This window comes from Nannospalax galili, unplaced genomic scaffold (genome assembly GCF_000622305.1).
Source record: "Nannospalax galili isolate Female #2095 unplaced genomic scaffold, S.galili_v1.0 scaffold15, whole genome shotgun sequence".
NCBI classification, from domain to species: Eukaryota; Metazoa; Chordata; class Mammalia; order Rodentia; family Spalacidae; genus Nannospalax; species Nannospalax galili.
This window is the reverse complement of record NW_008337322.1, coordinates 5,525,934-5,537,093: the sequence shown is the minus strand read 5'-3', so window position 1 is coordinate 5,537,093 and position 11,160 is coordinate 5,525,934. Positions and strand designations below refer to the sequence as shown.

General features: G+C 45.5%; 1 protein-coding gene across 1 annotated transcript in view; it reads left to right on the top strand.

Annotated features, from left to right (window-relative positions):
* Positions 1 to 11,160, top strand: part of Fhod3 (formin homology 2 domain containing 3) — a 224,969-nt gene that overhangs the window by 182,638 nt on the left and 31,171 nt on the right. The window contains exon 15 of the mRNA XM_029563291.1: positions 4,478 to 4,636. Within this exon, the coding sequence (XP_029419151.1) occupies positions 4,478 to 4,636 (159 nt within the window). The remainder of the gene's footprint in view (positions 1 to 4,477; positions 4,637 to 11,160) is intronic.

The following is an 11,160-nucleotide window of genomic DNA, read 5'->3' as shown; positions in this document are numbered from 1 at the left end:
CCCCCCCCCCCCCCCGTGGTTCTCTGTTCCCCTACCACAAGAGGATAACTTCTGACTCATTCTCATCTACCATGGCTATTCATACCCCTCACCTTCTCCCTGTTTGTTCTTGGCCAATTGCAAAACACAAACAAAACCCTACATGGTATGTAAACGTAAACCCATTGCATGTCTCCAGAAACCATCTTCCCTCTGGGGGCTTGTTACAGGATCACAGAAGGAGCTCTGATCCAAGAGCTCATCATCATAGACTGTGGAACTTCAGAAGAGCCTAGAGCCTTTTCAGGGTCGCTCCCTCACTCCTGAAAGAAGCAAGTTCCCCTTTTCCCTTGAATACTTCTGGACATAGTTGGGAAAATGGCCTGTTCCAACACAGCCCTGCAACTGTTTCCCCCAGTGCCTCACTTCTACCCTTTTGCAGATCTGCCCTAGAGACAGTTGGTCCTGTTTTCATGTCTAGCCACCCCCTAGTTGAGCGCTGCATGCCTGGAGCCTGGGCCACAGGGACATCAGTGCAGCATTCCTTCCACCCTCACCACTCCTGGGGTTTGTTGAGGAAGAGGGCAGAGGTTGGCTGCCTTTAACGTTTTACCGAAGAACTGAGACAGAAACCCTACTTCTCGTTGCCTAGAGCTGACCAGTGGTGTTTGGACCTCCTGGCCCTCCACACTGTGATCTTTTGGTTAGTCTCTCTAAAAATATTCTTACTTGAGGATGAAGTATCTAAAAGTCACTCAGTAGGATGACAGAGAGGCAAGAAATATATACAGAAAGATATGTAGTTCGCTCGTTCGTTCATGTTAGTACTCAGTGCCTGTGTATAATCTCAGCACTCTGGAGGCTTAGGGAGAAAGATTACAATCTTGAACCCAGTCTGGGCTACAAAGTGAGATTAAGGCAAGCTGAGACTATATAGCAAGATCCTGCCTCTGAAAGCAAATGAGACCAAAACACAATGTACAGCATGGTGGAGACTGTTGGAGAACTGAGGTTCACATCTCAGCTTCTGCCTGTGCTCAGGCTTTGATGTCATGGACCGCTGATGTCTTGAGATGGCTGTCAGCAGAGACATACCATACTACAGTCAGAAAGGAGGTCTCCTGGGGTGTGGTGTTCCCCTCATCACCCGGGTCAGCCTTGGCCTTTCCCACCCGTGCCTCTGTCCCTGCTTTCTCTTTGTCCTTGTCCTCAAAAGAAGACATCAGTGGATCCACATACGGTCTTGATGGTCCCTGCCTGTGTTGATTTGTTTGGCTTGGTCACAACCAGTTTGACCTGGTTACATGTTAGCAGTCTTTTCAAGCTAGATGTTGGTTCACTGATTTTGGTGAGTTGGAATGGCCTAGATCAGCATTTTACTCTGAGCCATCATCCCATCGATCTTGGGACCTGAACTACATATTCTATCACTGTTATAATAAACCTCTGGAGCTGGAGCAGGAGAGATGGCTTGGCAGTTAAGAGCACTGGCTGCTCTTGCAGAGGACCCAAGTTTGGTTCCCAGAACCCACATGGAGGCTAACAACTGTCTGTAACTCCAGTTCCAGGGGATATGACACCCTCTTCTGACCTCCATGGGCATTGCATGACACAGCTGTACTTACGTACATGCAGGTGATACACTCATACACATAAAATAAAAATAATAAGGAATGGCACTTAAAACATCTCTTTGCTGAATCCTGAGGTTGACTGATTCCATCCCAGAGGTTCCTTTAGCTCTTTCCTTTGCAGCATGGCTAGAAATGCATTTATACATATTTATTTATGGACATTCATACACATATCATGCACACACATACATGTGTGTGTGTGTGTGTAAAGAAAAGGACAAATTATGAGGGTTAGGGGGACATGAGGAGTTGGAGGGGAATTGGAGGGGGATGATACACATACAGTACTCATGTATGAAATTCTTGGGAAAAAACCTCTCGCTGCCTCAGCTTGCTCAGTGGCCCACCTCACTGTTGAATGAGGACTGTGTACATTGAACTCGGCTGCAAGACGAGACGAAGGTCCTCCCAGGTACAGGGCCTCCATGCAGGCTGTGCGGGTTGTTCCTTACATTTGCTGTGGCTACTTGGGAAGAATGATGTCAGCATCAGAGGGCGCCTCTCCTGAAAGCCAACTGTGGGCAGCTGTTCGCACTTGGGCTGCTTCCTCCCAGAGGCCCATCTTGTTCTTTGTGGTAGCTGGGTCTGTGCAGGCCTCTCTCTAGGCTCCTAGACAGACAAGGACAGTATGGAAGAAGGGCTAAGGACTAGAGTTTCCAGGAGAATGCTTGCTGCCTTTCCTTATACTTGCAGTCTGTTTGCAGCAGCACCTCCAGTCTCCATGAAATATTCTAGGCAGGAAGGAGGGGACCAGCAGAGGCTTACAGGGTTTATTCCTTTTTGGTCCAGAAAACAAAGGCCAGAACGGAGTCACAACGGCAGCATTGGGTCTAGAGGGTCTGGGGAGGCAATTTTCTTGGCTGCTGACACATTGGTAGCCTAAGGAAAAAACCCAGGGTCCTAGTGGTGATCAAGGACTGGGGCGTGAATTGTGAGCAGTACCCTTGGAGCCCATAGGAGCCAAACCTGAGCACCCCAATATCAGCATCTCAGGTTATGAATTCTCTCTTCATTGTTTGTGGAACATTTTGTCAAACCTCTCTCCTTAATATTAACCATGTATCATGCTATTTGAAATTAGATTGCAAAGCTAAACTGAGAATTTCCAGGGCCTCCTGGAAAATTTGATTATATATAGAGAACACAAAGTCTGCCCTGCAGAGCTGGGGTCTGTGTGTGCTATGCAGTGCAGGGGGCCACCATTCAAAACTGGTGACCACACCCACAGGGATTGCCACGCCTGCCACCAGTACCCCCCAGACATGCTCAGCTGGGATGCTCTCAGATGTTTTCTTCATGAAGAATTTTTAGTGTATTCCTAAGCACATATTGAAGGACCTAAAATAGAAGTGTAACAATTAAGTTGAGAGGGCCCAGGAGGATCTGGAGGACTGTAGTCTGTTTCTCCTTGGTAGCTCAGGGCACTGGTGATGGCCCTGGCCAGTTTCTCCAGATGGCTCAGCTTCTCCTCAGCTCAATCAGCTTCTGTGGTTCAAAGGAGCAGCTCAACAGGTACCTGTCTGCTGGGCTTAGTCAGAGCTCCTCCACCACACATCCTCCAGAACGGTCCTCATCCAGCCTCATCCCTGGTGGTTCATTCTGAGAAGAGCTGTGGCTTTCTCCTGACCCTCTTCTCTGGCCCCATGCAGGATCCCAGGGACTTTTGAGGGCACAGTGTGGTTCTGTTCTTGCGGACCTGGCCTGTTCATGTACCAGCTGCCATGCACAGTGAGCACGCCCCATCACCAGGCTGCGTTTTCCTTCAGAACCACCCTGCCTTCATCTTTGCACTCTGTTTCCCTGATTCATAGCAGTCATCCTCCCAGATGTGCTTTCTCCAGGGGGATCCTGAGCAGGGGCAGGTTCTTGCTGAGCAGGTCTCCTCCCACTTCCCCACTTTACCACCAATATATAGCTTCCTGATAGGTGATGGGGAAAAGAGGATACAGCTTGTGTCACAGCTCTCAAAGTGATGGCATTGGCTTAGTACCTCATATTCTGTGTCTGTGAGGGAACCCATAATAAAATACTATACACTTGGCTGCTTAAACAGATTTTATTTCTTGACGTTCTGAGGCTGTGAGGTTGAAGATGAAGATGCTAGCCAGACTGGTACCTGATGAGGGCTCTTCCAGGCTCTCAGACGGCCCCCTTCTTGCTGGGTGGTAGATTGCAAGCTCTCTTCTTATAAGAACATTAATCCCATCCTGGTGACTCCACTCTGAGACCTCACCTAAGCCCAGTCACCTCCAAAGGCCTGGGCTGTGCTACTAGATGCTGTCTCTTTGAGATGTAGGGTGTTGACATGTAAATTCGGGGAGGGGTACAAACATTTAGCTTGTATCACGTACAAACTGAGTTCTGGGACATGTGCACAGTGAGGGAAGCTCTGCGGCATCGCTGGGAACCCAAGGGCTGATAAGCCAGCTGCTCTGCGTGTCCTGACCAGCCTGTATTACCAGCCTGTATATCTAGTGCTCTGGGTACACACTGTACGCAGGGCCAACCGAGACACATTCTAACACCTCACAGTCCTCAGAAAAGCAACTCTGAAAAGTTTTTGCTTCTATGGAAAAAAACAGGCTTTGTTCTTGCAAAATATCACATTTTTCCCAATTGAAGGAAAATCAGTTTTATTTTGTAATGTGTCTGACTTCTGAAGTTACACTGCCGACCCAAGCTTGGCGGCTTCTCAGAGCCTGAGCCTTGATCCTGCTCTGAGCGGTGGCCAGTTCTTCCCTGAGCTGAATTGGGGCCATTTGTTTTCATTTCTAAATAAGGAGTGTGTCTGCTTTCAGTAAGGACATACAGAATGGACCTAGGGTGATGAACTAATCTCTGATTTTCCTTGTTTTATCACCAAGAAAACTGCTGCCGATGGAAAGAGGCAGGAGATCATCGTTCTGGATTCGAAGAGGAGCAACGCCATCAACATTGGCCTGACTGTACTGCCCCCTCCAAGAACAATTAAGATAGCTATTCTGAACTTTGATGAATATGCCTTAAACAAAGAAGGAATTGAGGTAAAGCAAGTTCTATTAACTGTTGTTAGCCTTCTAAAATATATCACCTATGTAAAATGTACATCATATAATTGTACCAAATATAACTTTGGGTGGATTGCAATTTTCTTAACTGGACTCTGATGCTAACGATTCTTACATGTATATTCTGAGGCTGGGGAGGCCAGCCTTACTTTGCCTGTGAAGTTCAGAGATTTTAGTTCTCTGGGTTCATTTGTGGACCTCTCTCTGATCATACTTTACCTACCTCAGAATGGTAAAAGACCATCACAACTTCCTTCCAAGGATGCTTGGGTTTTCTCTTGTGTCATTCCATACTAAGTATGTTTAGGAACATTTGAAAACTGTTTCACTCTTATGAGGAAGTATAACGTGGGGCAGGGGATGTGGTTCCATTGCTAGAGTGCTCACTGAGCAGGCACGAAACCCTGGGTGTGGTTCCCCAGCACTATATAAATTGGGTGTGGTGTCACTAGCCTGTAGTCTAGTACTTGGAAAGTGGAGGCAGGAGGATCAGAAGTTCAAGGTCATCTTTAGCTACATAGGGAGTCTGAGGCCAGCCTGAGCTTTATGAGTCGCAGTGTCAAAAAGATAATTAATAGGTATGTTTGGTTGGACCATCAGGTGAACAAAGCCAGCTGAGGCTGTACTGTATGTTGCTCTATCCAAAGTGCAAAAAGGTTGGGTGGTATGGCTACGACCGTGTGGTAGACAGCCCAGAGGAGCTCTGGTACACCCACAGGAGTTCCTGTCCTTTGACCTAGTTATGCTCCTTTCTCTGGGTACTGCTGTCAGATTGGAGTAGGTGAAAACCCTTATTCTAATGATGGAGAAAGAGTGGAGCTACTGGAGAGTTTACGGTTTCCTACCAAGGGGTGATACAGCCTGATGGACAACTAAGTATGAATGGCAGTCTGGGGACACTGCTTTGTGACATTAGGTGACCTATCCTTCTATTGGCAAGGAACTCCACAGTCCTTTAGAACCTTCTACATTTGGGGTTTACCCATACACAGTACTGCTTGGAAAACTTGGCTATGGGTGGAGCTAGTGAAGCGTGCCTGGAGAAGGAATGCACGCTTTGGCAGAAAAGGCCACAGTGCTAGACTCGCCCACAGCCCCAGTACAGGAGAGAGCAGTGAGCACATGGTACCTGCAGGACTTGGAGCCCAGCAGGTCAGGTGTGCCTCTGTGCTTTGGGAAGAAGAGGCCGTAACATGAAAAGCCATTCACTGAGATAGGTATTTGATTGAAGATCAGTGTCCCTGCCAAGTTCAAGTCTGTTTATTTGGAAAGACAGTTCTGTAGGTATCAAGTTAAGATGAGGGTTAAAGTGGGCCGTGCATCATGTGACTGGTATTTTTAGGAAGGAAGGGACATTTGGGTGTAGACACAGAGGAGAATGCCACTGGAAGTCAGAAAACACACAGGGAGGTCCACAAAATGCAACACCATGTATTAGGGCGATGTGTTGACAAGCCAAGGACTGTGGCAAGCATCAGAGTGAAGAAGAGGCAAGGAGACCACTCCCCTCCAGCCTTCAAAGAGAGAGGATGGTCCTGCTGCAGCCTTGACCGTGGTCTTCCGGAACCGTGAGAGCATCAGCTTACATTGTTTGAAGCCACTTTGTTTGTACAGCATTGTTACAATGGCAGCAACAAGGCAAGTAACTAGTACACCTCCCCTCTGTACACTAGATGCCGGTGCACCTGCCCTCCCCTTCACCAACCCAGAGCCAAGTATGTCTCCCCTAGTCGGGCTTTCTCTGTACCCAGGGACTGCCATATCTCTCGGTGACTCTCAGGCACAGCAGTGAAGACTGTAGAAATAGCTCTCGGAGAATATGGAATGCAGGACACTCTGCCATCCTTTCTCCCTGACCATTCATCCCAGTCACATAAGGAACATGGAGGAGCTGCCTCCATGTGCTGTGGAGTACCTAGAGCCTGTTCTGGAGTTTTGGTCTCCAAGAGTTAAACTGAGACTGAGAAGAGCCAGCAGTTGTCAACTTCGAGATCTATGCTAATAAAATTTCCAGCTAATGCCCAGAGGGCCTTCATCCAGGCTGTCTGCTTCCTGGAGGCTCGTGCTGTGCTGCGCACCATGGCCTGAGAGGGCCATTGGAAAGCTCTGTGTACCTAAACACAATTAGGATGTATTAAATGACATCCTGTGGTGTTGCCTAGGAACCCGTGGTATGTATCTGGATTTGTCATACAAACCTGAGTAATTAGCCCCATTAAGGAAGTGGTTTTAGAAAATTATTTTAGGATCATCTCTAGGGAGCATAAATATTTCTCTCAGTGAAATGCCACCAAATGATCACAAATGGGAGTGCAAAGATGTTTCCTTTTTTCTCATTTACTTTTCTGGGCTTTAGAATGTGGCCTACTTAGAAGGTGCCACAATCCAGTGGTCCCATATGACGTTCAACTTGACTCAACCTGAGAGTTTGGCTCTCAGGCCCATCATCCTAGAAACAGAAATTTCCATTAATCATATGTACAAAGCCATAGCATCTAAGGTCTTTGTGTTGCCCAAGGCCTGTCCTCCGCTGCCCATGTAAGTGCTGGACACAGATGAGCCTGCCCACAGGGCAGCACAGCTGGCTCAGGGAACTAGAATGCTCTGAAGATGGGCACAGCCAGCTGTGCACAGTGTTTGCATCCTCAGTTGAATCTCCATGAAGGATGGCGCTCATGCTGGGGAATAAGGGACAGCCCGAGCCTCTAGCTCTGCGGGGCCGCTCCCACGTCACCTAGCAAGTCACTTCATCTGTCCTGAATGCAGTAATCTCTGCCCCAGTGTGCCTCAGGGAGTTGTCCTAAGACTTCAAAGTCTTCAAGGGGTTTGTTTACAAGTCCCTGAGTGAGATTAAGTGCATAGGTAGAATGTCATTTTCTCAGAATGTCTGCACTGTTTACAACCCAGCCCCACCCAGCCTCCAATTCTCCTACTGCCTCCAAAATGCTTGTAGCAGATTCTTCTCCATAGCTGTGGCTAGGGCTCTGTCAAGATCACCAGGCAAATTAATTATTTGTTATTGTCACATATGCAGGCAAATGAAATGACCAAACTCAATGTAATATTTAGGTCCAATATAAAGCATGTATTTGCATTTTTCTCAAATATGCCTTTCTGCTACCAAAGCAAGTATATTTATTGCAACAATAAAGGGATACTGTCTGGAAGAAAATGGAAAATGTTCAGGTTATTACCTTTTGATCTTGATAGACTTTTTTTTCCCTACAAAAAAAAAATAGTGATTCGTGGAATCATGTTGTGGCAGAAGGCTAGCTTTAACCCTGCCTCGTATTCATCTATTATTATTCTTTGCTTATGGAAGAAAGGAGCACCAGCTCACAGGAGGCGGCTCTGATCTGCTGTCCCACTGTCCTACAGTTCTGTTTATTGTCAGTGATGCGTAAAGAAAGAATCACCAGCTCACAGGAGGCGGCTCTGATCTGCTGTCCCACTGTCCTACAGTTCAGTGATGCGTAAAGAAAGAAGAAAATGGATGGGCAGATGGTAACCCCATACGTCTTCAGTAGTGAACGAGTGGTTTAGAGAAGTGAAGAGCAAGGCAGAATGATTGTTTTCTCAAAGAACAAAGGAACAAAATTTACAGGAACATCCTTCCTTCCTAAAGGCCATAAAAGGTGTTAGCAAGTTTTTGTTTGGGAATTCTTGCCATACCTAAAACAATTTTAACTTTACAAAAATTAAAGCACAAGTTTTTATTAGGTTTTTATTTTGGTAACTAGTTGAGTTCAAGTCAGAGATGTTTTTAAAGACAAGTGTTGACTTGAATTGTTTTGTCTTTTAATACCATCTGTATGAGCAGTAGACTTAGAGCCTTTTAGCTAAATATATCTGCCGATGCTCAAATTCTGTCCACATAGCCTCAGGGAGAAACAAGGGTTAAGAGCAAGTTGGACAATGTATCCAAGGGCTTCATCAGGTTTCACCTGCAGCCTTACTCTGCAACTCAGAATGTATGTTGTATAGCTGGCTTCTGAAAACTGGTGCTCCCTGCCTGTACCACTCATCACACCCGGGGCTGCTCCTACCCAGATCATCCTAATACACCACTGCATGAATTTGTACACATTTGGTAGCCGTTTAATTTTCTAGTTGCTCACATTTTCTCTGGGTGCCAATACAATATAAAGTTGACTTTTTTGGTATACAGGTCTGGAGTTTTAAAACATGTATAAATTCATGCAGTGATCACTGTAATCAGGATGTAAACAGCCCCATCTCCCAGGATGCTCTTCTAGTGCCCTTCTGGAGTCACTGGAAGGCACAGATGCACTTTCTATCCCTGTGGCTTTGTCTTTTTGAGACTGTTACATGGAATCATGGTGTAGAGCCTTTGGAGAGAGATTTCAGTCTCAGGATAGATTCATCAATCTTATATGGTCTATGGCTTCTTCCTGCTATCACAGAGGATCATTCCATTCTAGGCATGTACACAATTTGTCTGTTTATCCGTAAAATATTTAACTTGACCCAGATTTTGACAGTTATGAACAAAGCAATTATAAAAGTTAAAATAGTTTTAAAATATTTATTGTTTTATTTGTATGGGTATATTGCCTGCATGTATGTAAGTGCACCCATGTCGTGCAATGCCCGCAGAGTTCAGAAGAGGATGTTGGATCCCCTGGAACTGGAATTACAAATTACAGACAGTTGCTAGCCACCATGTGGGTGCTGGGAATCAAAGTTAGTGCCTTTGCAAGAGCAGCCAGTGCTCTTAACCTCTAAGCCATCTTTCCAGCCCCCAAAGTTATAAAAGTGTTGTGAGAACGTAAGTTTCCTTTTCTAGAGTGCATACCCTGGAATGAAATGAAAGGTCAGAGGTCAGTCTCTGTGCTGATAAATTACAGCTGATGTTTTCAGTCTCTTAACAATGACAAACTTTAACTAGATGTTACTTACTTTCTGTAGTTAAGTTGTAGTTCCTATTTTGGGGGATCATGTCTAAGAATTTTTTGTCTAGCATGGGTCCCAAAGATTTCCTCTGAAGTTTCCTTCTAAAACCTTTATGGTATTTCATTTTCCTTTTAAATCCCATGGTTCATTTTGAGTTTCTTTACATATAAAAGGAACTTAAGCTGCATTTCATTTTAAAAAATATGGAATCCCATTGTTTCAACACCATTTTTTGACGTTCTGTCCTTTCTCTGTTGAACAGTCTTTCATTTATCATTTTATCACATTTTATAACACATTATATCACATTTTATAACATTTTATGGGCCGGTGCTCTGTCTCTGTGCTGTTCTATGTTGTTCTGGCCCACTGATCTGTCTTTTTACCAGTACTGCAGGGTCCTAATCTTGCTAACTCTGTAGTTAAGTCAGTCGGTGTGGTACCTCCACGGTCACCTTTGTCCAAGGTCATTGTGGTTGTTCCAGTTCTGTACAGCCTTCAGAATCAGCTTGTCTCTATACAGAATCTCTCTGGTCTTTTCGATGGATCTGAGTTAAATCTATAGATCAGGGTTAAAAGCGCTGGCTACTCTTGTGGAGGACCCGGCTTCCGTTCTCAGAACCCACATGGCAGCTGACAATCATCTTTGACTCTAGTTCCAGGGGATCTGACACCCTCTTCTGATCTCTGCAGGCACTATACAACACAGGTGCACTTAGACACATGCAGGCAATATACATAAAATAAAAATAATAAATATATTTTAAATCTATGGATCAGTCTGGAGAGAGAGGATTATTATTATTATTATTATTTTGGTCTTTTTGAGACAGGGTCTCCCTGTAGCCCTAGGTGGCTTGGATTCGCTATGGAGACCAGGCTAGCCTCAAGCTCACAGAGATCTGCCTGCCTCTGCCTCCTGAGTGTTGGTATTAAAGGCGTGTACTACCACTCCCAGCCAATGATCATCTTTTTAATGTATATTACATTGAATTGTTTTGCATTTCATACAAAACATCTTAGCCATATTTAGACCCCCTTCCCCATTTGTGCACTCCCATAGCCTGCCCCCCACCAGATTTCATGCATTTTTCATATATGTTAAGGCCTATTGAGTCAAGATAGTGTACCTAGACATCCCTCAGTGCAAGTTCATCCACTGAGGTCTAGTCATCCTATCTAGAGTCTCTCCCTTAAAGAAGACCAACTCTCCCTCACCCAGCAGTAATCAGCTACCAATAGTTCTTCTGCAAAGATTGGGGCCTGCTGTCCATTTCCACAGTTCTATGCTGGGTTTTTGTCTGATGAGTTGGCATGGGTCTTGTATATGCTGACACCTTTGCTGTAGGTTCCTATGAGCAGGGTCCCAGGAGTCTGAAAGACTCAGTTTCCATATGGCCATGCACCTCCTCCTCTGGCTCTTACAATCTTTCCACCTCCTCTTCCTCAAATGGTTCCTGAGCCCTGGGTTAGTAAAGTTTAATATAGGAGTCCTGTCCAGGGACCCACACTCTGCAGAATCCATGAACACGGTATGCCCCTCTATTGATTAGATCTTTGATTGCTTTCGTTAGCATTTTCTAATT